We start from the raw sequence: 25,381 nt of genomic DNA, 5'->3' as shown, positions 1-25,381 counted from the left end.
ATCAAACCGCTGTAGACGTTGGGCCGGTCCACGTCCCCTAAAGTCCTGTCCTCCGCCTCTGTCTGTGTCCCAGGAGGGCAACCTGAGGAGGATGACTGGTAAAACTCAGACCAGCAACGTGACCAACAAGAACGACCCGCGCTCCCTCAACTCCAGAGTCTTTATCGGCAACCTCAACACAGCCATCGTCAAGAAGTCGGACATAGAGGTCATCTTCGCCAAGTATGGCAAGATAGTGGGCTGCTCCGTGCACAAGGGCTACGCCTTCGTACAGTACCTGAACGAGAGGAACGCCCGGGCGGCCGTGGCCGGGGAGAACGCCCGGATCATCGCGGGACAGCCTCTCGGTGAGTCTTCCCAGTCTTCCTGAAACATTCCCCACGCTTCGAGGTGCAGCCTTCAGAAGCTAAAACCCAAAAAAGAAAACTTTCGTTTTGTTTTAAGCCGGCGCTGGCGGAGGAACGGATCGTCTCTCCCGGGAACGGGAAGGGGCCTCGGGCATCTCTCTGACTCTTCGTTAAAAACTTCCCTCGGCTCCTTAAGAGCGGAAAAGTCTGTTTGTTGTCGGGCTGTTTGTGAAGACGATCCCGGCTGAACCCGCTAAGTGATCCGCTAGCGAGCGTAAGCGCGTTCTGATTTTCACATTTGTCAGGCGCCGACTCGCGCAGGTCGACCTTCGGGTGCCACCCACTGGCACGAGAACAGGGTCGGGCTCCAGGGCCCAGCGGAGAGCAGGGTTGGGCTTATGTAGATTCCAGGCTGGAGGTTGATCCCTCTGACTGCTCGTGTGCTCTCCTGCTTCGCTATGAGGCATCCCGAGGTCAACAGGGGCCGCCGGTGAAGGATGGACACGTTGGCGTGCGGGATAATGAACACAGCTGAGGTAAACAATCCGAGTTTATAAGTCGGGGAAAGAATTCCCGCTCTGTTTGCTGCTGAAGATCAGGCGGAACCAACAACCGACGCGCGGAATAAGAATCAGGCATCAACGAGATCCGCTCTTCCTCGCTAGCAAATCTATCACGAGCGGGAATTTGAGGGACTGGAGCGCCCTCATTTGCCCCCCCCCCCACTTAAGGACGAGCTCGGATGCGTTGGGCTTTAATTATTAACGCACAATAGTTGGCTAAAGCAGTTAGCTGTGATAACTGATTCAAAGGTCATTGTGGACGATTTTCTTCAACCGGTAATTTCATTAATCTTGAGTTGGGTTCAGATTGACCTTGCGGGTCGGGTTCCCCGCCCCCGACCCCCCCCATCGTCATCTCTCAATCTTCATGTGGTTGTGGGAGGGGGGAGGATGAGGGATACGTCCTTAATGGACAATTAAGGATCCCCTCACTCTCAACCTGCTTATTATATTAACACGTCGGAGGAATGAATCAACCCGATAATGACATGGAGCCGCGATCTGACCTCTGTGAGCGGATTTATCTCCCCGTGTGAAAATGTTTCATTAGCGTGTTATTACCTGCAGCTTGATTGGGCCCCACTCCTCAGGTCACGACCACTAATAAGCAAACCAATATTGCCGCGTCACCCGAGGAGCCGCTTTTAATTTCGGTTGTCTCGGTGACGGGAGAAGGTCGGCCTTATGGGGGTCAGCAGGGCGACCGCCGCTGTGTCATCAGCGTTTCGTCTGCACGCGCAAAGAAATAACGCCGAAAACCCGACGCCAGCACAGCTATTAGCGCTTAGCCGCGACGCTGACTTAGCTTTGGCCACATTTATGACATTGGAGTGACCTGAAACAGTGGCCGTGTCCACGCCTCTCAGACAGGTGGTTGGTTTGGTGCTGTTAGCCTGTTGGGGGTCCTCCAACATGGCGAACCAGTGGGGGGCGGCGCTCAGCAGAGTCCATGGATGGACGCGTGTCTCCGCCCCCTCATCGTTAGGACGGGGGTGGCGTGGAATTCCTCCTGACTCGGTGATCTGATGATCTCTGACATTAACACCGGTCCGATTCCCCCCCCCGCCGAGCCCTCGAGGGTCGATCCAGAGAGCCGGCGTGACGACACAGACCTGTGCCGTCCCAGCATGCACCAGGTCGGGCGTCCGCACGTGCAGAGACTCGCTGAAGAGGAAGTTGAGCTTTTACAGATGTGACTTCCCGTAGCCCGGGATGCGGATGTGTGAGCTCGTTTAGAACCAGAGGAGAAGGCAGGGAAACGGGAACAGCTCTCCAAGCTGAGCTAACGTGCTGCGGAGAGTCCGACCGGAATACTCGCTGATCACCATGGCGATGACTGGTGGAGGAGCCCGACCCTCCCAGAGGAGATCCGCGTTCCCGTCCACCTGGAAGTTTCAGGGTCCATCCTATTACAATGTTAATGACCGGGCTGAAGGATACTGTGTGATGGATCACCAATCATACCGCTTCCAAATGGCACCGGCAAGAGTCGGGCACATAAATAATAAAGTGATTTAGATGCTAAATCCATCCTAAGCGGATTACAAAGGCAGCGGCGCCACAATCAATCGTCATTTTCGGGCCAACGTGATGCTCAGAGGAGCTGAAGCGGGAATATCCGAGGATGGGAACCGGGACCAGGTAGAGGAACGGTGGATCCGGGATCACGCCGGGCCGTCGGTGCCCAGAACCTGCATCAGCGTGAAGCCGCTGTGATTTATAGTTGGGTGGTTTCTGCCTCCGCTCTGCTGTGACACCCCACGTGCGCAGGATGTAGCCACGTGCACACGTCTCTGACGTCCATCGACTGAAATCCACCTTCCGACCTCCGTCCCACGACCTTTTTACTGACCACGACTGTCTTTGGGTTCATTCCCTCCCTCCCGTTCCCTCTCCTTTTCGCCATTTTAGCATTCCGAGGCTTCAACAGGTGTCGCGGCTAAACGCTAATGCGGCTTTTTTTTCCCTTCGCTAAGTCGGACGATTGAGTTCTGTTCCGCGGGTTTCTGGATGTGACTCAACCGCCGAGTGTGGAGGCTGAACGGTTACCGCCGCTAGCTTGGAGAGAAGATGAAGGCTCCTGGAAGAGGGGCGGCGCGGTAGCATGGCTTGTAGTTTTCCATGTTTCCTTCATCGTGCGGGATCCTCCTCCCACCTGGCTGCTGGTATTCTGCCGTCCTTTGTTCCTGTTCCACAAACCCACGTCAGGAACGCCAGCAGAACCGTCTACAGCTCGCTAACGTCTCCAGAGCCGCGTTCAGGAGCTGATCGAAAGGGTTATTTCTCCCGATCCGCTGGAGCGAGCAGGGCCAAGAGAGCAGGTCGGGAGACGCGAGGAGGAGGAAGCTCAGCAGAAACATCAGCGTCAAACCACGGAGGAGGACACCAGTCACGTCCTTCCCTGTTTCCTTTTCCACGCGCCTCCTCGTCCTTGTGATCAGGATTCAACCCGGCCGCCCGTCTCCTCGCTCGTTAATCACGCTCCCGGGGAGCCGAAAGGCCTGACCCAGCATTCCGCCGGAGCCTCCGTAGGCGCGTGCACGGGCTCTCGCTGGGGGCGGGCCGAGGATTTGTCTGAGCCGTAATGAATCCGGAATTGACTGTAAGAAGGTGTTTCCTCTATATAAACAACACAGAACGAGGAGGAGATTTTCCGTAAAGATTTCCAGCGCTCCCTAATAAAGCCGCGTCTCCCCGGATCCCCTGTTATCCCTCTTCCTGTCTCCCTGTTTTTAGTTTTTTTTCTCGCATACACGCTGGGATGTTGGCACGCTGGTCCTGGAGTTCAGCTTCAGCCGCTTGATTGCCCACGGCGCTCACGTGGGAGCATTAATTGGACGTATTATGCAGAAATACGGTGCGGATTATGTCAGTGGGTGGAATAATTATGCAGATGTTAATAAAAGTCCAGCTTTTTTCTCAGGTCTGTGGCAGAAACATTTAAATTTCAGGGTTAAGTTCAACCTGGAATCTTTTTGTTCCCCGACAGCCACCGTAGATCATCCCACGCGCGGAAAAAAAAAGTGTTTTGCGTGTTGTCGCCACTAGGTGTCACCAAAGCTCACAAAAATGGAGTGAGGGGGGGTGAGAAGGAGAATATTAGCAGATTCCAGCAAGTTTTCCTGCTGCTCATTAAAGCAGAAGTTTGACTGCAGAAGAAAACAGAGAAAACCTGATTGTTTATGACACCGCTCATCTATTTTTAGATGAGACTTTTTTTTTTTTAATTTTCTGAGACGAAGCTCAGCCTCTCTGGAATTTAATTGACCCCCCCCCCCCCCCCCCCCCCCCCCCCACATACAAATATCACCAAGCGGGGAAAACTTTTTTTTTCTTTCTTTGTGGTTTTAATGACTTTCTGAGACGATTCTGCTGGTGTTGAATATTAATTTCAATATTAACCTTTTTTTTCCCCCCCTCCTGCCTGCGACATTTTGAAAGTGCAGAACAAAGCGCACGAATCTGCCTCCATTACTCATCTGATGCTGCTGTGAGTCAGTGGGCAGGGGACGCATCCGTCTTCATTCCCGTCTTCATATCTTCCATCTGACCAACCCGCCACCTCCGAGTGTCAGCCTACATTTCTCTTCCCCTCCTAACCGAGGGAGGGTCCCCGACACCCCCCCCACCACCGCCGTCCCGTCCTGCTGGCACTTGGTAAATAAAGCGATGTCAAGCGGGACTGATGAGCGGCGAGGACGGGGACGCTTCAGAATAACGGGATTAGCTCGAAGCTTAACAAGCAACCCGGCCAAGATGTGTTCATTAATATTACATCCATCTACAGTGGGGGGGTGGGGGGGGGGTGGAGCTGGGTAATTGCTGGCATCTGAGCAGAGAGGAAGTTGTTGCTGCTCCTCGTGTAGAGACAAAACAGGGCGGCTTGGCCACGTTAGCATTCAGATGCTATATCCGCTCACCGATGCTAGCAGCAACCACGGCGACGTTACCCCGGGACGGGGGGCTAAAGCCAGACCCACCTGCCCTTTCGGATCCACGGGCATCGACCCCGGCCTCCTAATTGACGTGGCGGTTATCGACGCGTCCGCCGGCCCGAGTGATGAAGGAGGGATCCGGGTGGTGAAAGCGAGCCGTCTGCGTGAGTAATGGTTCGTGACTCACGGTCACGCGTGCGGAGATAATTACTGCGATCCCGGGGGGCGTCCGAGGGCCGGCGCCGGCGAGGGAACTAAAAATCAGTGCGACAGCCTCAGCGGGGAGCCTAAATGAAGACGGACAGTACAAACTAACTAAGGCTAAAACCAGCCCAGAACCTCGCTCGGGGCGCCGTTCTGCTCCCTCATGTGTTTCCTCTCACTTTTCCTTATTTGGCTCCGCGTTTGCTCTCCCGCCGCTCCGTTTTCTTAACGACGTTCCGCCCTTCCTCCGCCTCGATGCGGCCGAGCCGAGGACCCGTGAATCACCGCTTGTTTTTTCTTATAAGCGATCCCGCCTTGGGGGATCCCGCCGTTCGTTAAAGGTTAGCTACCTCGTGTTTTTTGTTTTTTCAGCTAACACTTTGCGCAACCTCGCTCACGCCGCGGAGACTCTTTAGCGCTCGGCCGTAAACACCATTGAGGGCACGGTTCCCTGGTGAAACTACCCCACTGGCTCAAGGCAGCGCTGTGGGGGGGGGGTGAGACCCGGGACTGTTGCCCGTCATGAGGTCTTCTCGCCGTTGTTTCCGACCCGATCGTCCTCCCCTGCGTTCCGCCGCAGATTTAATTAGCGAAATCAGTGGAGGATAATTATTTGTACCTGTCTGAAACGCGGCCCCGATAGTCCACTGATGATTTGATTAAAACGGCGAGCTGAGATCCTCCGAGAGGCGGCGGAGTGACGGGAGGACTGTTGAAGGAGAGAAAGCACGGCTGTCTGCTCCGTGTCTCCGCAGGGGGAGCTGACAAACGGCGGTTTGCGACGCCCTGGGAGGGGTTGTCTTCAACAGATAGCAGCTGGTTGGAAGAGCGCTCCTGACCTTGACAACCGCCTTCGTGGTTATTGATGGGAGTCGGAGGAAACAAGTTATTTCAGTTTCCTGTTCGTACAGGACGGCCGTAGCCTGGAAACGTGGACAAAATTAGCAACGGCGTCGACGCCCTGTGACGCTTCGGGTCTCCACTTCCTTACCTGTCGGACGGGATTGCTAATGAGACGCGTCTGTATTTATGCGCCTCATCTAACAGGCGAAGGCGACGCCGCCTTCCTCCTCGTGTTTGGAGAAGCAACCCTGTCAGAGGGAATTTGAGTCGGGGGGCCAGAAGCGGCGGCGCCGCGGCGGCGGCGGGATGGGGAATCCATTCAAGTGCTAATTTTGTTTGAAATGATGGGTCAAGTCAGTGTCAGCTTCTTCTCCTCGTCCTCGCAGTGAAGATGATGGAATCAGGAGGTTGCGTGGAGGTGGGGTTGGGAGGCGGGGGGGGGGGGGGGGGGGGGGGGGGGGGCTTTTTTGCTCCGTGGTCGATGAGCGCCACGCAGTGGTCGGTGGTGGGAACTGCGAGCGATCACGAGTCCAGCGTCCATCTTTCCCTGCGACAGCGACGTGTTCCAGCATCGTTCCAGGGGTTCAGTGTAAAAATGTTGAAGATGCTTAAGGATTATTGGACTCTTCGCCCCTTTTGTCTCAAAAATATCACATCTGCCGTCGTCAGAGCAACACGAAACAGAAAAACTCCACAGATGAGCATGTTAGGCGGACCAGTGTTTCCCTTTAAACTGTTGGATTGGTGTGTGTGTGTGTGTGTGTGTGTGTGTAGCATCACAACCTGGAATCATGCCAATTCTGCAGGAAGGTTCAGAACTGATGGCGCGATGATTCTCCATCCGTATGTCATGTGCTTCCCTGCACTTTAAAATATAGCTATTTCAACAAATGAAACGCACCCCCCTCCCTCAAAGACAACACCTTTATTCCGTAATGCAGAATTGTTCTGATCAAGCGTAATAATAATAACAGGTGCTACAGTGACCCCTACAGGAGAGAGCGGGTATGACACCAAAAGATAAACGTGTCAACCATCACAGAAAAGATGCTCCGCTTTGTTACATCGTGCTTTAAATGTTAATGTCCTGTTTTGGTTTGTATTTAGAATCACTGTTGGCTGCTTGACAGCTTCTACGGTATTACGACATCTCAGGAACCTCTTGTCAAGTGTCACTTTTCGCCTGCGTAAAAATGACAACCTTGTTAATCTGGGGCGCAGGAGGCTTCCTGCTGTCATCTTTTCTTTCCCCTTGCTGATTAAAATCCCTCCCTTGCATACGAGATGAGTCCTTTGTGATTCCATTAGACCCTGGAGACAAGACGCTCTGTGTATCAGCCTTTTCTGACCCCGCCGACCTTGAATTATCTCTGCCGACAGGACCAGGAGCCGGGGCGCTGATATCGCCTGAGCTAAATTGCATCTGGCGACTTTTAATCCCAGTATGAATAACAATGGTGACAGATTCAGACTTTGAATAGTTCTGTGATTTTTTTTGTGCACTTTGGAGATAGGGAGAAAAGAGGAAGGAGGGATCAGAGCCTGGTTCAAACTGGTATAGTTTGGGGATTATGGGATTCGCTGAAGGGCTGAAATGTATTAATCTACTGTCACAAATATAATCTCCATAATCTCTGATGCAGAGTGTAAAGATCTAAATTTCAAGTCTGCTCCTGGTGTCTGAATGTGTCTGATCAACCTTTGGACGGGATGCAGAATTCATTCTGTTGCCTTGTAGATTATTTAGCAGGTCTTACATTATAAATGATTTTAGTGGGTGAAAGTAGTGTACAAATATTTTATGTAGACTTGGGGAGTCCCAAGGAAATTCTAAAGGCACATCAGGGATAATATAACTTCGGAAACCCCCCCAAATCGTAAAATTATTAAATGTGTGGGGTTTTTCCATGACTATCGAAGTCCTTCTCTCAAACGTCCACAAGATGGCGCCAACAGACCTCAGGATCCGTCACGACTGCAGGAACTCTTCGGTTTAAAACAGATGAGATTTACAGTTGGTTTCCTTCTGCGGGATTGGATCTTCTCCCCCTTATTGGGCTCCTGCTGCCTCGGGAGAGCGATGGTTGTAGCACAAAAGGGCAGCGCTGCGCCTTCTAAGGTTAATTGAGGTTAATTGAGTCCGACTGTGACGCTGGAGTCTCCATTCAGAGTGCAGATGAATTTAAGCAGAAGTTTGGCTGCTCAAAGGACACTGATGCGTCTCTTTCAAACCAACTGATTTCTAAGGGGAAACGCGCGAGGAGACGATGCTCCGTCACAGCCCGCCGAGCATCCGCAGCAGCCGATGGCCTCGACGCGTCCGCAATCGGTCATTGCCAAAAGCAGCGGCTGCCTAATGAGCTAAAAGAGGCGCTAAGTCAAAGGCCAATGAGATGTGATGGCTGGAGCAGATTTCTATCCATCACGGAGAAAATCTGCCCGGCGGGGATCCGCGGGCGCCTCGGCTCCAGTAAATGACGGTCGTTTGTTAGCAGATGCTGGGGCGAACGCAGAGTCGCATCCGCGGTAATGCGAGCTGATAGCTTTCCTCTCGTTGTGTTTCCACTCCCCCCTGCAGTAGATGGAAGCAGAACACGAGCGCAAGAAAGGGGGTTTTGAGAGGGTTTGTCGACCTGTTGTGGGTTTTAGAGGAAAATATTTAACATAATAATAAACGTGGAAACATTTTAGCATGCAAATCCGTGTTTTTGTTCCCGTTCGGAGGGAGATATTTGCATACCGACCTGCTCAGTCTCTTTTGTGGGGCTGAGTCACCCTGTCTTTGATCAATGTTCATTTTTCCTTTGATCTTTGATTTTTTTTCTCCTTTTTGTCTTCTTCCCACTTCGTTCAAATTGCAGTTTGTGAGCAGTTGTATAATTTATGGAGCTGTTGTGTATTTTCGACAGAAATAAGAACATCTAAACATCTAAACCATCTGGATGGTGGTTGTAGTACCACGTGATCACCGGCAGGTGTCCTCGCTTCACTTTTAACAACGGGAGCTTTGATCCCTTTGATATTCATTAAAATCTCTTTCCAAAAACATATATTATCCGGTCCAAACTATGGAGGGAAACCATTTTTTTCCAGACAGTAACCAAGAAAAAAAGCGTTGCTGTCTAATCTCATCCTCCAATAATCTGTTAGTGAAAACCATTTCCTGCTGTTATTACACTGGTGTTGTTTTTCTTTTTTTGGTATTGCAGTACTTGGAAAAACTGGGTACATATAATTGGCACCTGGAAAAAGCCATTTACTGTACTTTGCTGCTGCTCACAGGCTTCAGAATGTGAGCAGCGCTTGGTTTACAAGAAAAATCCCCTTTTTTCACAGAAAACGTTCGCAATAAAATGCATCTATCTTTACAATTTAAGAGCATTTATCAGTTTCAGCCTCATTTCTGGGTGGCACATGACATCAAATCAGAAACTGTTTCTCTTCCTTTAATCCATAAGCTGTCGGGTCCAAAAGGATGTATTTTCTCACCGCATCGCTCACAAGGACGGATGAGTTTCTGCTTAAACTGCCTCCTGAACGCTCCAGAATGAATTTCCAATAATCAACATCCAGGCCTCTTCCTTATCCCCGTCGCCGTAGCAACGCGATCCCCTTTGCAAGTAAGATGAGACGCAGCTTTTTCCTGTGTCCGGCGTTGAGTCTGAGCAGGGCTGAATATTTCCCCGGCGAATGTCACCGAGGAGCGAAGGAAGCAGCACCCTGAAAACTGCTTTAGCGGATGATGCTAGCTTCCTAACGACTCCTGCTTTAGCGGATGATGCTAGCTTCCTAACGACTCCTGCTTTAGAGGATGAGACGGTGTCTCAGTGAAGGTCGCAGCCGCGTGGATCGGCAGGAAAGTGGGAGAAACATGAATAATTCTGGATTATTCGTCCCAGAAGAAGAGTGAATGAATGTGAACCGTTTGGGGAGGATAGCAAAATAAGGTGACGTTGTTAAGCTAAAGCAGTTAACGTGCGCACAGCGTCGGTGAGGTTTTGCCAAAGAACTGAATGTTCCAGAAGCTTTTCGACGCACGGAGGTGGCTCAGTTTGGATATCCAGAATAAGATCAAGCGTTTTTAAAGTGTCATTGACAACATATGTAGGATTATACATCTGAACGCGTTTGGGGCCTCAATGACACTCAGAGAAATGAGTTTTGCCGCCATCTACCGGTTGAGTCTCGTTACTGCAGCAGATTCTTCACGATCTAAACTTGGGTGGCTTTGACTTGGGTTTACGTCATTTTTGCTGGTTGTTTGTCTTGTTTCGGTATTCCACTGGATTGCTTCTAACTCAGAAATATTCTCTATTTTACCCACGGCCAGTCACTCCTGCGGTTAAACGTGTTTTCGATGCGTAAACGCGCAATAAATGAGGCTTTGAGGATAGATTTTGTTGAACGGTAATAATGATTCAAAGATATTCGAGGTTGTCGACAGAAAGAGTGGTCAAGGACGGAATTATAACCATAGGAGGGCAGATACATGAAATATTAATGATAAAACCGCAAATTTCGTCTGTTTTCCGAACTAGTTTTCTCCCTACTGTGTGGCTGAGCAGCGCGCGCACTCCTCCCCCTCCTCCTCCCCCTCCTCTTCCTCCCCCTCCTCTTCCTCCCTCTCCCGTATAGTGCGATCCTCCCTGACTGAAGCCGAACCTGCATCAGTCTGAGAGGCTAATTCATACCCAGCGTCTCCGTCTCGTCCTGCGGCTCAGCGGCTCCCCGGTGCGTAAAAGCGGACCCGAAACCTCGCCAAGCTGGACCGGTACATGATGACCATGTACAAGGGGAAGCGTCGCAACCACCGATGTAAGTTCAGCGCCCGCGCCGCCGTGGACGGATCGAACTTGCGCGGATTTGCCTCAACTTGATTCGAAATGTTTGCGTAAATAGATTTTATCGTCGTTCCGCAGCGTCCACATCCGGTTAAATCCCGGTTATTTGTGGGAAGGATCCGGGTTTGACCGGAGATCCTCTCTGGTGGGAAGTCGGGTCACCTGCTGCACGCGCGCTGATTGGCGTCGGGGCGCTCGCGCACCTGATCCGGGAAATTCCCTCCGCGAGCGTCGGAACCAGTGAAGGGAAAATCTGTCGACTCATCAGGGGCTCGCGAGACCGCCTCGCGCGGGTTCTGTTCACCTTCACGTCGGGTTTTAAATCAGTCAAACCGGCGGATGAAAGGCGATTCTGGCGCTTCTGGCGCTCAGCATCGGGAGGATTTGAGGGATTTTAGGACGTGATCGAGCAGGAAATGTTGGGAACAATCCCGGCCGGTCAGAGTGACTCTGGTGGCACGTGCGAGTTCCACATCTGCAGATTAGGATTGTGGGACAGACGCCCTCATATTCCTGCATGGGGGGGGGGGGGGGGGCATATTTGGGATAACTGGGATACAGGAACAGAGGGAATAAATCTGCCAGCAGCTTTAGCAGAGAAAGCGAGGACGAAAACAGGCGTTAAATGGGTCGAGCCTGATTAGCGAGCTGCTTCGGGGAGTTTCAGACGGAAGCGTCGATGCTGGAGCCGGTTTTTGGGGAACCGATGGTTTGACGGGGGGAGAAATCGGCGACACTTGAGGAACCCAGCGGAGATCCTCCGGAGATCCTCCCTCAGAGAAATCCAAATAAAGGGTCGAGTCAAGAAGGATCCCGTTGGGTTCCAGGCTGAGCCTGATTCAGTGCTGGCGGGCGATCCGATAGGTCCGGGGGTCTCGTCCCAGGTTTCCTCCCTGCTCTCACACTGCCACAAGTCTCCTGGTGGACTTCTAATAATCACGTCAATAATGAGAGCTTTATCTCGGCCTCCTCATCTTCACCTTTCACATCTTCCCGGCTGAATTTATCTCCTTCGCGACGATCTCACAGACTCTGACGTCGCGCGGCATCGAGTCCAGATTGTCCACTCGAAGGTGAACTCTGGTGTTTGATACCAGAAGCTCTCGACCTCCTCCTTGCACGTCTGAGCAGGCGTGTTTGAGTTGAAGGTCATAAATATTTAAGGTTTCGCAGCTCAGGAATCTTGGAGATCAAATAGAGGTTCTGGCCCTCTGAAGCATCAGGATTTGATTCACTGCCTCTGCGTGTGTGTGTGTGTGTGTGTGTTCCTGTCTTTGCTACTATTGAGTGCCAAGACCCCCTTATTCTTCTCGCTTTGTGAGGACATGTGTTTGAAGTGGGGCCGTTTTGGCTGGTTCCAACTTCAAAGGACTGTTTGATGGTTAATATTTGATCTTAAGTTCAAGGTTAGAATCCGGTTTAGGTTGGGTGTTTGTTGGGGGGGCTGCGGATGAGAGCTGGGTACAGTGTTATGTCACAATGGTAGAAATACGAGGATGTGTGTGTGTGTGTGTGTGTGTGTGTGTGTGTGTGTGTGTCGGGGGCGGCAGGCTGCTACGTCGGACGTCGTCCCCGTATCTGCTGCCGTGCGTGGAGGGCGTGTGTGTGTTTGTCCGTGCGAGACGGGGGACTGGATCTCCCAGCGCTCGGCTCGGCTCTGCCGGGGATTTGGGTCTGGAGTGTCTCTGGGAAGGAATACCAATCATGTGCAACAACACAATCTGTGTCTGCCGCTCTGCTCCACTTGAATAAATCACCAGCAATTACAGAATATCACGTCGCCGTGCTCAATTTGCCACTGGGACGGCGCCGCTCCGGTCCTGACAGCTCCCCAGATGTGCCGCTGCTCCGGTTTCTCCCCACACGTTCCCTGAAGGGCGGCTTTGTATCCGCGAGGGGACGGACCTAATGAGTCTTTCTCTCCCTGATATATGAAATAATGTGACAGAGGCGTCTGAAGATGCCCCCCCCCACCCTCGACTCTCCCAGGCTCTTATTTTACTGGCACGGAGGCTTTTGGGAGGGTTGTCAGGCGAAGCACCAGTCAGTGTGAAATAGAGACACATCACACTCTGCTGGTGCAAACGACAGTTATAACATGTTTATTACAATGCAAATGTGCCTTATTCACCTCCGTTTCACTAAATACATTTATTTACTGATGATTTATTCCCAAAAACGTCACAATAAAACTGTAAATGTGAGGAATTAAAGTATTTTCCTTTGAATTCCCCACGTCCGTGTGCTATAAACGGATGTTATAGTTCCATGTATGTAGGCGAATGAAAATTCCCTCCATCGGGAATTCTCTTTATTCTTCGGTTTAGAGGGAAAAAAATAAATGGATGAGCCGGGATTAATCGCTGTCAGAACAACTCAAAGTTCTCATTTTTCAGCAGCGTTGAAAGGCGGCAGCGCTAATCTCGCCGTGAGTAGTTGCCATGGCTTCCCGGAGGAAACACCTGCTCCGGTCGCCACAGCAACAGCTCGCTCTTTGAAGCGTGAGGTGGCTCGCCGCTCGGATTTGCAGGTCACACGGTGTGATGTGATCTCAGACCATCAGGGGTCGTGCAGCTTTCTCCAAAATGAGACGTTTCGCTCCGGGATGGCGAGCTAGCTTGTTCACTCCGTGTTGGTTTATCCGACGTTCCGTCCATGAGCTTCCGTCTGAGCTGAATCGGGATGTTAGAATCCCGTTAATATGGATGGATGACTATGGCTAATTCGACTTCCTCTTCTTTTCCATGAACAGTTGAATCAAAGGGATCACGGTTCATCATGAGGTGCCATTAGGTAACTGGGGGGGGGGGGTCCTGGCCTTCCTGCCTTACTGTCCCTGGAAAGACTGTTTGTTAATGATGTTCTAATATTAGGACGGCGCTCCCACTTTAATTAACACTCGTGTAAAACTCACCTCGAGTTCCCGTTTGATGTCTGGGCTTCAAAGGTGGGCGAGCAGCACCTTTGATGTGCAGATGTCGCCTGCCAGCCGCCCGTTTCGGTTGTAATTAAAGCGAGCGGCTGATTAGCTACAGACGTCGGTGGCGTGAGCGCAGCTGCTTTTCTCCGGAGACAAAAGGTGAACGCTCGTTTCCTTCTGGAGCGGCGGCGTTGCCCCGTGACCTTGGCCGAGGGCCTTGGTAGCTTTCATGTTCAGGGGGAGGCTGCGGGCCGCCGCGGCGCCTCCTGTGGCACAGGTTTCATTATAATTCACTGTGAGATTCGGAATAAATCTATTGGAATTCTCCGCCTGTGCTACTTCCCGAGACCTTGGAAGACATGAGGGGGGCACAGATGAGACGTGCACCATCCAGCCCCACCCTGGGCTGGAGCTCCAGGCCAGGAAATGGAGGCAGCGGTTCCCCCCCCCCCCACCAACACTGCGGCTTTTTTCCGACATCCCCACCTGCCGCCTCCATCCGTCTCCGCCACATCCTGGTGTCTTCGCGCCGCAGCTTCCTGCGGAGGAGCCGTTGCTTCCTTTGTACAGTTAATTAAGACGCGGGGGAGGCCGGCGCCACGGCGACTGGAACCGTGAGGAGATGATCGGCAGCTCCCGCCACGTCCCGCTCATTTGTTCTTCTCCGCCTCTGCCTGGAATGTTGATCTCGTCACCGAGGAGGCGAGGGAGGAATGAAAACACGCCAAAAAAGGGGGGGGAAGAAGCGACGACCGGCTCGTAGTCACCGGCAACGACCGCCGGCGCCACGGAGTCAGCGCGAGCACACTGGGAACGCCGGCGTCAAGCTCTGGTCCCGTATGAGGGCCCAGAACTTCGGGAAAAGTGATGAAACCTCCCGGCAATTGTCATGAATCGCGGCCTTTTGCGTGGCAACCCGGCGCGGTTTCTGTCGCTGCACCCGATGAAGAGCGTCTGAGATTTAGCTTCCAGTTCAGTTCCAGCGTTCCGAGGTGAGGCGCTGAAAGCCGGTCGACTTGTTATCACCCCGACGGAAGGGAGGCGAGCGGCGGCGTAATTGATTCGCAGCAAACTGCCCTTTTCTGACACTCCGCAGCACCGATACAAGAGGCTTTTTGTCCCACGAGCCCGCCCGACCTTGCGGTGACCCCCGCTGGCTGCTAGCTTTCCTCTGAAGCCTCGGGCTATTAGCTGGTTTCGTCTCCGCCGTCCTCCAGACACAAATGTTGAAAGATATAAAACCACGAAGGAGGAAGAGAGATTCCGCGCCACAGCTCCCCGTCCTGTCCAGCAGGAATGTCTCTTGCATTCTCATGAACTCCCAAGTCTTTTGGATTGTGTCAGTGGAATATTAAAGGTTTCTGTGTTTTTGTGGCCCTTCCTTCGGGGCCTCGCGTCAGTCGTGGAGTGTTCGGGGAGGGTAGTGTTGGGGTAATAAAAGATGAGGAGAGAGGTTGGGTGATAAAGACGGCGAGAGCACAATTAGCGCGGGGAGGCAGCAACCTCCACAAACCTTCGGTCGGTTCCTCCGCCAGCAGCAGCGTTTGCTGAAATATTTATACGTAACCGGGTGCGTTTCACCGGCTCTAAGAGGCAGGAGATTGGAGTCGAGATGAAACCTGGGCATAAATAATTCCCTCGACATGCATATGAGCGCGGCGGGGTCGAGACCCTTAGCTCCACCAAATATCCGGAAAACAACCCAAACAAGAAGGAAGAGTTTAGCACGCTGATGGCAAAGCAACGCAGAGTACCGACATCTGTGGAGGGTTAGCTTCGTTTTAGCCGCAAGTGGTTTTATTTTAGATGCTAGCTGCTGTTTCCATAGTAGCGTCTCTTGTTTGCGTTTAGCCTCACAACAGTTTAGCCAAGACAAGCATCCGTTTACAAACAAATTGTGGCCGAGGCTAACTCTGCTACTGCAGCTAGCATGCTGAGCATCAGCAGGAAATGGCTGGTACGAGGAGGCAGAGGCGAGATGAAGCAGCTTCAGAGCGGCTGTTGAATATTTTGGACGGCGGCGGGCTAATTAAAGCTGCGCTCTTCGTGTTCCCGCCGCTAAAGCCTCAGATTAATGAGCAGAATTATCAGCTTCGTGGTCAATTCCAACGTGCTCCGTTAAGTCCGCCGACTCCCGTTTTCGTGCTCGTTCCCGGGTTTGGTGCCGCTGCGCTGCATAAAAAGTCAGTTTTAGCATGTCTAAGTAGGGAGTGCACAAACACGCCAGGGTTTAATCCAATTTCTCACGAGAGCGGCCGCTGAGAGGAGGCGGCGAGAGTTTGCCAGGAGCTTATTTTCTCGCCCCGGTGCTATTCCACTGCCGGGGATTCGGCTGCTTCCACTTGTTTGGTGTTTAAAAGGCGGAAATGATTAAAGGCAAATTTGTTCCGCTTGTGGAGGCGTTTTAAATTCAGGTCTGAGAAAGTGCTTTTCCTTCCCAGCGATCTACTGTACGCACCTGAGAATTCATCGGGGGGGGGACAACTGTAGCCGATCAATTATTAATTATTCCGGTGTGGTTTTTTTAATTTTTTGTTAAAAATGGATTCCGCCTCCACGCCCTCAAGGTCGCTCTTCGCCTTGCTTTAGTTTGAACCAGCTGCTCCTTTGGATCCCTCCCAGCGCCGGCGTTGATGAAGGCCGAGCAGAACCTTTGGCAAAGCTCCATCTTTGTGATCAGGCTCGTCAGTGACGTCAAATGTTAAACTTTTGAAAGGGCAACTGAAGGCGTCTTTGAATTGGCACCAGTTTAAAAACCCTTTATGTCCACGTTGATTCGAGGATCTGACACCTGTGGACGTGCAGCGGCAGCGAGGTCATGCGGAGACCCTGGGAAACCATCTCACAGGTGGAAACAATGCAGGTGTGAATGGATTTGGGATGAAAGCTGTGGGGGGATAATCGGCCTCATCGCCACCTTTGAAAAGGTGCTACAACACGGAGACACGGAGCAGGAAATCAGCTCCCTCGCAGGGGAAAAGTCCGAATGTTAATATGGTATCAGCTCAGCCCGTGGGGGACTGGGCTGAGGTGTTCTGGTAGCGGGGGAGGGGCAGTCAATCGCAAAATAATGGAAGGTTGTGGCAGTGCAGAACTTGAGTTAGCCATGCTAACCATTAGCCATGCTAACCGTGCACGATGTGTGTGTTTGCAGACATAAACATGGCGGGCGAGCCGAAGCCATACAGGCCCAAACCAGGATCCAAAAGGCCGCTCTCAGCTGTCTACAGGTACGTGCTCCACGGGCCGATCACACACCCTGACGATGCTAATCATCGGAATATTTCCACTTTTTCCTGCTTTTATATTTGAAACCTCGAATTTTCTAATTGGGTCCTTTAATGTGCGGCGTTGTTCTGTGGCTGGAGCTGCGTTCAGAGCTCAAAGGAGACGCTGTTCCTTAAGAACGGCCCTGACTTTCTGTTCCTCCGAAGATCAAAGCTCCGCCTGCTTGCCTCACTTTAATGTGACACGCAGGTCAAACGTCCCTTTGAGTCGAAGAAATGGGAAAATTCTCGCGGACCAGCCAGTTTTCCACGGCCGATTTCTTTCTGAATGCTTTGTTGCACGCGAACAACTTATTTTTGCTAAGTTAATAGACTGTGTTGTGTTTCATTAACAGCCTCATTAGCATTTTATAGCAGCCGCTGGAAACAGCCAGGATCTAATATGGTAATTCGGGAGCGGGAGCGGGAGAGGCTCTAAATTGAAATCCTAATACATTCGCCCTAATTACAATTCCCAGGAGAGCGGCTACATTTTAAAGCAGCTCCTTTCCTTAATTTTTATTTCTCATCCTGAATTCTAACGAGCTGCCGTCCTCTGTTTGTGCTTATCATTGATTTCTCTCTGGGATCTAAGCAAGGATTTTTCTTCCCGCCCTCCCCCCCCCCACTATGAAACGTCCTTTCGTCACGGCGTTTGCATGCGTGCCGAACCTTGCAATAAGCTTTCGGCGTAAACTAGAGCGTGTCCGCTTGAATCAGAACAAGCCGGCGTTTTGATCTGCTCACTTTTGACAGATCCAAAATGGCGCCCCTCTCGTTGTTTGCTGGTTTCTGACCCCCCCCCCCCCCCCCCCCCCTGTTCTCCCTCTTCTCTTTCAGTGGGTATGAGTTTGATTACGAGTACTACAGGGATGATTTCTACAGCAGGTACGTATCATCCACACTAAGCTAGCTAGAGTTTTAGTGCTGTAGGGATATAATATCATATACACAGACGGTTTTATAGCGTATAAGGGCCTTAGCGGTCAAATCCCTGTCTTTAAATTCACTGAGGAGCGCCGTGTTTCTATAAATATTACATGCGTCCCTCCTGGTCGGAGCTAAAACATAAATAAATCGGCTTTAGACTTAAAACGCTGGATGGAAGCGTGGCCAAAGCTGCTGGTTCCTCAGAGAGGGGAGCAGTTCTCAGCATAATCCAACAGCTCCAAACCTCACAGGGACCCTTCAGGGTCATTAGCCCTCGCCTGTTCCACCGGTGTTCTCGGAGTGTTTGTATCCTCGTGCTGCTCTAACGATCCAGGGAGCCTCCGGCTGCAGGGGGAGAGTTGGGGCTCCCGGGGCTGCAGCACGGTAAAAAAGGACAAAGCGGCGCTCGTTGTGCCGCAGGCGAGTGGAACCAGAAGCCAGACAGGAGGAAGGAAAAGAGGAGGACGTTCCGGAGAACGTTTCCTCTGATACGTTGGGAACTATCTGGGCTTCTTTCGCCTGGTTCCCACCCACAAACCCGAATGGTTCTCGGCCCGCTCAGCGTAGCGGTTCTGGGTTTTCGTAGCATGACGCCCTCGTCTTGGCTCCGCCTCCCCCGCCAGTGATCGGGCTGCTCATCTCCACAGACATTTTCTAAATGTCGAGCGTGTCGAGAGCCGTGAGAGACGCCTGCCGACGGGCGGGACCGCCGAGGCTGACACCTTCATCCGACACCTCCATCTGACATTTCACCGCCCTTTTCTCTTCATCCTCTTCACTCTCAATGGAGACGCCAAGAGATTAGCGCCGTCGCCGCTGTCATCTACAAATGAGGAACGACAAAAGCCAAACCCTTCGGCGGGACTTTGGGCCCCTAAATGAGGTTTTCCGTCCCTCCGCACTGGGTGCAACCTCACACCCGCCCGCCTGAGGAGGCCGTGTCAAACGGCGGCGCGCTCCTCCACGCCGCGGTGTCTCTTCCTGTTTCTGCACCGCAGGCTGGAACCCTTATTTGCATCCTCACAATGAAGGCGCGCGGCTAGATTAGCATATTCCTGCTGCTAGCAAACATCAGCGCTCTGCAAACATTTTAGGAAACCTCCATCATGTTTCTTAATTATGCTGCTAAACCAGTTATAACACATTTATTGCTGTGTTATTACTGTAAAAAGTTCACTTTTCTCTTGTCTCTATTTCCTCAAGGCTTTTTGACTACCACGGCAGAGTGGCCCCCCCACCCAGAGCTGTGATCCCCCTCAAACGTTCCAGGGTCCTCGCTCCCTCTTCCCGCCGCGTGAAGACCTCCTTCCCTCTCAAAACCTCCTCCTCCTCCTCCTCTTCCTCCTCCAGACCTCCCACATCCTCCTCCTCCTCTTCCGGGCTGAAACGTACGTACGACACATTCTTCTCTCTTCTCCGGCTCGTCCTCGCGCCCAACCGGTCACATCTCGCGCCAATAAAAATGTCATATTCCGAGCGGATGCTGGCTAATTATGCTAATTGGATTCTGTCCTTTCCACAAAACCAAAGGGCTTAATGCAGATCTCAAAAACGACAGCGCTTAGCGTGACGGCGGCAGCTGGATTGGAAGCTTTAGGAGCCCAGAGCGCTCCGCTCCGACGTGTCGGGCTACAGACAGCTGACTGCGGTCCAGAACGCATTCGGCTAACTTGCTGCTGTCGTCCCCGATCCGTCCAAATCCCCTTCGATCAACCAGCGATGCATTTTAACCACGCAGCTCTAATTAACGTGAGATTGGGGCCGTCCCCGCGGCGCCGCCGTCGGCCCCGTTTCCCTGAGAGCCGGCCTCCGTCTGTATAATCGGCAGCTGCGTTTGTTCCACCGTCGCCCGTCTGTGCGGGTGTTATCGGCGCGAGCAGCTTGGACGGATCCGTCAGGAGAACCCAGGCTGGAGAACCTAGTTACTGTTGCTAATGTGAGGGAGAAACAGCCCGTCTGCCCCCTAATTCCACCCTGCCGGGATGTGCAAAATGGTCTATTGACTTCATTTGAGAGAGATTGAACGGCAAATTAAAGTCAGCCTGGTCAAACAACAGGGGGGGTTCTGGTGCTGGGGCTGGGGCTGGGGCTGGGGCTGGGGCTGGGGCTGGTGCTGGGGCTGGGGCAGGTGCTGGGGCTGGTGCTGGGGCTGGGACTGGGGCTGGGAGAGGGGCTGGGGCTGGTACTGGGGCTGGTGCTGGGGCTGGGGCTGGTGCTGGGGCTGGTGCTGGTGCTGGGGCTGGTGCAGGGGCTGGTGCAGGGGCTGGTGCTGGTGCTGGTGCTGGTGCTGGGGCTGGGGCTGGTGCTGGTGCTGGTACTGGGGCTGGGGCTGGGGCAGGTGCTGGGGCTGGGGCTGGGAGAGGGGCTGGTACTGGGGCTGGTGCTGGGGCTGGGGCTGGTGCTGGGGCTGGTGCTGGGGCTGGTGCAGGGGCTGGTGCAGGGGCTGGTGCTGGTGCTGGGGCTGGGGCTGGTGCTGGTGCTGGGGCTGGGGCTGGGGCTGGGGCTGGGGTAGGTGCTGGGGCTGGGGCTGGGGCTGGGGCTGGGGCTGGGGCTGGTGCAGGGGCTGGTGCTGGGGCTGGGACTGGGACTGGGGCTGGGGCTGGGGCTGGGGCTGGGGCTGGGCCTGGGGCTGGGGCTGGGGCTGGGGCTGGTGCAGGGGCTGGTGCTGGGGCTGGGACTGGGACTGGTACTGGGACTGGGGCTGGGCCAGTTGAGCCAAGCATAAGCAGTAACTGGCTGGAGGGAGAAGAAGCCAGCAGCTGTCATGAGGATGGATTATGAGGAGGGATAAATGAGTTTTTCCACACTCAACCCCCCTTTGAAGCGCCACACTGATCCTCCTCCTGTGTGTGTGTGTGTGTGTGTGTGTGTGTGTGTGTGTGTGTGTGTGTGTGTGTGTGTGGTAATGATAAATGGCAGCTGAAGCCCAGTTTCACCTTTAGAAACCTTCATCTTAATGGTGATTTAATTTGAAAGTCTGCTGTAACTTCCTCTGGAAAAGCTTCCCCTCTGGAATGTTGATGAATAACTTTTCTCCCAGTGAATGCTGGGATATTCTCCTATTCTCCAGCAACCCCTGAGACCCCGATTCGGAATAAGAAGCGGTTAACGGGGAAGTGATGAATCTATGGCTGGAACTTTTCCAGGAACTGTTATTGGGAGCTCATCCTGCATCATGATCCTATTAAACATTTAAGGTTTAAATTAATCTTGGAAACCTCAAAACTAACAAACAATCAGCAAAATGGCAACAAAACAAACAACAACAACGACTTCTACCAAAGAAGAAGAAAATAGCCAAAATTCCAGGTAGTTGCGGTGGGAAAGGGGGGCTAAAATCTGTCGGGAATCCCTTTAAAAGTCCCAGTTTTCTGTCCCAGCGGGAGTCCAGACATCATTGGTGGAGTTCTGGATCCGACTGAGGGGAGTTTTTAATTATTTCAAGGGAGACTCTTCAAAGTTTGACGTCCTCCTGAATCTTCATGAGGACAGAGGAAACTTTCCTTTGCTCTCCATCCTTTCCTCTCGCCCTAATTCCCTCCCAACGCTTCTAAAATATCCATCTCCTTCGACCCCGCCTGTTTTAAGATGCCATTTTGGATCAGCACCTGTGTTTTTTAGCCCAAAAGAAAAGAAAGCCTGGAGGCGCTGATAAATTAGAAACACCTCCTTATCTTAAAAGCGAGCCGGGATAATGTGGGAACGCGGACGTGTGCGTTGGGTCACAGATGGAAGCAGCTGATCCTGAGATGGAAACTGTCCTGATATCTGCGTCCTCGTCCCCCCGGGAAAGGTCGATTTTCTGCTTCTCTGGACCATGAGCTGGATTTCTGCTTTACATTATAGTGTGGTTCCTGTCGGACATGACCCATGAGGACCCCCACACACACACACACACATCCTCCCCCCACTAGCTCCACAAATCTCTAAACAAGAGTCCAGATTAGAATCTTTTGCACGGAAGAGTGGGTGATTATTTTTGCAGCACCACCTCCTTTAATCCTCCTGGATTAACTGGGTGTCATCAAAGGTCCACCCATCAAAGGCCCCTCCAAGGTGGGTCGGGGATGTTTATGGATCTGTGGGCGTCAGACCAGCATTTTGTTCCTCCACAGCCACCGTACGCTCCCCCGGCCGTGGAGATCCTGTTAAACGTTGCCACGGAAACGTTCCTCTTCAGAACAAAACGAGCTGCCCACATTGACCCGAAGGCTAAAACGAGACGCACAGTTTATTCCGTTTTATTAACAGGAGGGGTCCGTTCAAGGTTTGCTCCAAGTAGCGGCAGGAGCCATCATCAGGCGGATTTCCATTCTTGTAGCCTTCACCTAAGAACAAAGAGTCTTGAGTAATTAAGAATTAATAAGGATTAATTGTTGTTGGAGGCGGCTCTCGTTAGCGTTGAAGTGCAGATAAGTTCAGCTTCCGGCTGTTTTCCAGGTGTTTTTCCCTCTCTGAAGGTTCTTGCGTCAGCTTGCGTTGTTCCGAAACCGTTGTTCCACCCGTTACTTCCCACAAACGTGTCACTTACAAAGCGTCGGCGGTCGCCTCGCGGCATGGGCGCACCGGCAGGGACTCGCCGGACGCCGTTTCCTCCCTTCCGGGATTTTTCCGTCTGAAATTGGCGGCTTTGTTTACGGAGGGCTCCTCCGGCCCTGATAGGTGTCAGGGAGGATTTTCTGTTCCCTCCTCAACCTCCGCCGTTTGTTTTTCCTTCCCCGGTAAGATGACACGTTTGAGGGTGGAGAGACGGGATTAACAAATCACTTTACGGCTGGAATTCTTTAATCTGCCCAGTTTGAGGTGAAAACAAATATGTCTATAATTAGATACATTAAATCCGTCTCCAGAGGAGTTTTTACCTTTAATAGGACACAGTTCCGCTCCATTTACCCAGAGTTCAAGTGTTTATGGTGAAATGCAGAACCAGGTGGGGGGGGGTCTGTCCTGCTGTTACCGGGGCAACGACGGGGTCGTGTTGCAGACTGGAAAACACAAACAGGCTGTCAGATTTCAGTAGTGACCAGAACCCAAAGTGTTCCAGCAGAGGTCCCAGTTCCGCCCGCTACTCCCGGATTATTCTCAGAGGTCCCGGTAACGGTGGATCTAATTTCCAGTTGCTCGTTAATCCCGAAGCAGAGGACGGAGCGCAACTGCCTCCTGCCTGTGATGCTGGCGGGAAGTAAACGCCCGCTGCTTTACAAATGCTATCAGTACGGAGATGCCAGGCTTTTTTATGTTGGGATGGTGGCGTTCCGGAGCCGAGCTGGAGCGGCGCCGCGCGGCACGGTGGGCGGCAGCTGTGAGCTAATCTAAAAATTGAAAGCTGTGTGTCCGCAGTCTCAGCCGGGAAACGCAGCTTGAGATGATTCAGATGATTCAGAAGGACGTTCCACTGTCCAAAACTGAGGATTTCAGCAGGCGGGAGGGGGAACGTCGCCCTAATCCCATGTGTTTGTGTGTCCCAGTGAAGTCCGACCAGCTGCAGACCATCAAGCGGGAGCTGACTCATATCAAGATGAAGATCGACTCTTTGCTGGGGCGTCTGGAGAAGATCGAAAAGCAACAGAGAGTCGATTCCGGTGAGAAACGACCCTGAGAAGGGCGACAGCCAATGCTGACTCAGCGGTTCTGCCCGGCGGCTCCACGCCACCTTCAGCCAAAGCTAAGCTAGCCTCAGCACCCGTTGAGCTAGCCTGGCGTGCAGCGGTGTTGCTAGTCTGGGGGTGTCGAGCGCTCCGTCACCCGTGCCTTCGCTCTCCCGCAGAGGCTCAGAGGAAGTACGAGGACAACTGCGACTCGCTGCACGACGGATCCTTGTCGGAGGCGGCGGAAAACTCCGGGGAGGAGGCCGGCGAGGGCGCCCTGGACGTGGAGGCGGGGGAGATGACCGACGGGGGAGAGGACGACTATGACGAGGACGGCAGCCACCATCTGGTGAGAGTTCTGGCTGTCAGAGCCTGACAGGGGAGCCAGGGAGCAATGCACCCTGGGAGATCTCAAGCGGGCAGACGGTCTTCCTGATATTTTATCTTGTCTGAATTATTCATGAGCAGAGATCTGGGGGAGCCGGACTTCCAGGCTGACAGCGTCTGCCTGTCGACCCCAGCGCGGGCTACACACACACACACACACACACACACACACACACACTTCCAGGGTATAATTAAAGCGAGGCATCAGGAGAGGCCTTAAGCCCAGGTGGTCTCTAACAAGGTCAATGACGAAGCGCCGCCGCTACAGTCGAGGAGCTGACGTCTGTTTTTAATTGAAATGACTGAGAGGGGAATTAAAACCCAGGACGATTTAAGTTCGGTCGTCCGTATAAATCGCCCAAAGTTTTTTTTTTCTTCTTCTCCTGTCTTGTGTTATAAATGAAGTCCTCCTGAATCCTGAGGACCGTTCTGCATGAGAGATCTTTGAGGTCCACGTGGTGCGTCTGAGTAACCAAGTTAAATAAGCAAATTCACAGGAAATTGAAGGAACTCCAACATCAATTAAACTTTTAACGTCTCTATTTTTTAGCTTAACGAATTAAAAGCAAGTATTTCGATAAAAAGGCACGGGGACGTTTTTCTTTCAGATTCGTGAACTCGATCTTCCGCACCCGAATTAAGTGTTTTTAAGCGTAAACTCTCATGGAAAATGGTTGAAACCTGTATTTGACTCGTTATTCCTGCTTTTCTATAAATCTGGAGGAGCTCATAAAACCACCTATTTGCTGACATCAGAGTAATCATAGCATTCAGCTTGTGTGTGTGTGTGTGTGTGTGTGTGTGTGTGTGTGTGTTGGGGGGATAGGAGCTAGCCGCCGCTAATAACAGGCATTATTTCTCCGAGACACGGTGGAGATGTATCAACCTGAAGGTCACATTGATCTGCAGTTTGGCGTAAACGGTGGTTTTGAGCTATGAAACGCAGCCTGAGACTGATGAACGCTCTCTGTTTTCCAGATAGAGAACCACGTATCGGATATCGACAACTGAGCTCAAGTAAGTGCGTTCCGTTTCATCGGACAGTTTCTGGGTCGACCCTTTTCATTAAAAACCTGGTCCTTATTTAAAGGTTTGACCGGTGAAGTGTGACCCTGAACGTACATCATTCATCCCCCAAGTCGCCCGCCTGCCGATATTTGGAAGGCTAGCCCCACAGCTAACGCTAAATTCGAAGGGAAGAGCAGTAATGGTGTTCCAGAACGGCCCGTAAATGGCGTTCGGCTAATTGAATTGTCCGGAGGAGGGGATGAATGGCGAAGGTAAAGACGTTCCCGTCTCGGCAGAGGTAATAACGCGATTAGCTGAATCCTGCCGGGATCGTCTTTGTTTATGTGTCGCGGTCTGCTGCTAATACACAGAGCTAATCTCTGTCTTCAGCTCTGGGGGAGCAGAAAAAAAAAGTAGTTTGGAGATTATAAAGCAGTGATGGCTGTAATCAAATAAACGTCCTCTCGGGGAGATTTATTAGCATCGGTTAGCCTCGTTTTGTACTGAGAAAACTGCCCCTGTAGTTTTCTACATCCCCTCTTCCTGCCC

The 25,381-nt window shown here is 52.3% G+C and overlaps 1 protein-coding gene across 4 annotated transcripts in view; it reads left to right on the top strand.

Moving 5' to 3' along the window:
- Positions 1-25,381, top strand: part of LOC130514215 (RNA-binding Raly-like protein) — a 99,311-nt gene that overhangs the window by 71,915 nt on the left and 2,015 nt on the right. For all 4 annotated transcript variants that reach the window (XM_057013681.1, XM_057013679.1, XM_057013680.1 and 1 more), the window contains exons 2-8: positions 74-347; positions 16,808-16,883; positions 17,760-17,807; positions 19,053-19,237; positions 23,318-23,431; positions 23,617-23,786; positions 24,803-24,841. In XM_057013681.1, the coding sequence (XP_056869661.1) occupies positions 92-347; positions 16,808-16,883; positions 17,760-17,807; positions 19,053-19,237; positions 23,318-23,431; positions 23,617-23,786; positions 24,803-24,835 (882 nt within the window). In that variant the 5' untranslated portion in view covers positions 74-91 and the 3' untranslated portion in view covers positions 24,836-24,841. The remainder of the gene's footprint in view (positions 1-73; positions 348-16,807; positions 16,884-17,759; positions 17,808-19,052; positions 19,238-23,317; positions 23,432-23,616; positions 23,787-24,802; positions 24,842-25,381) is intronic.

This window comes from Takifugu flavidus, chromosome 17 (assembly GCF_003711565.1).
Source record: "Takifugu flavidus isolate HTHZ2018 chromosome 17, ASM371156v2, whole genome shotgun sequence".
Classification (NCBI taxonomy): domain Eukaryota; kingdom Metazoa; phylum Chordata; class Actinopteri; order Tetraodontiformes; family Tetraodontidae; genus Takifugu; species Takifugu flavidus.
Note: the sequence above shows the minus strand (reverse complement) of the source record. Positions and strands in the feature narration are given on the sequence as shown.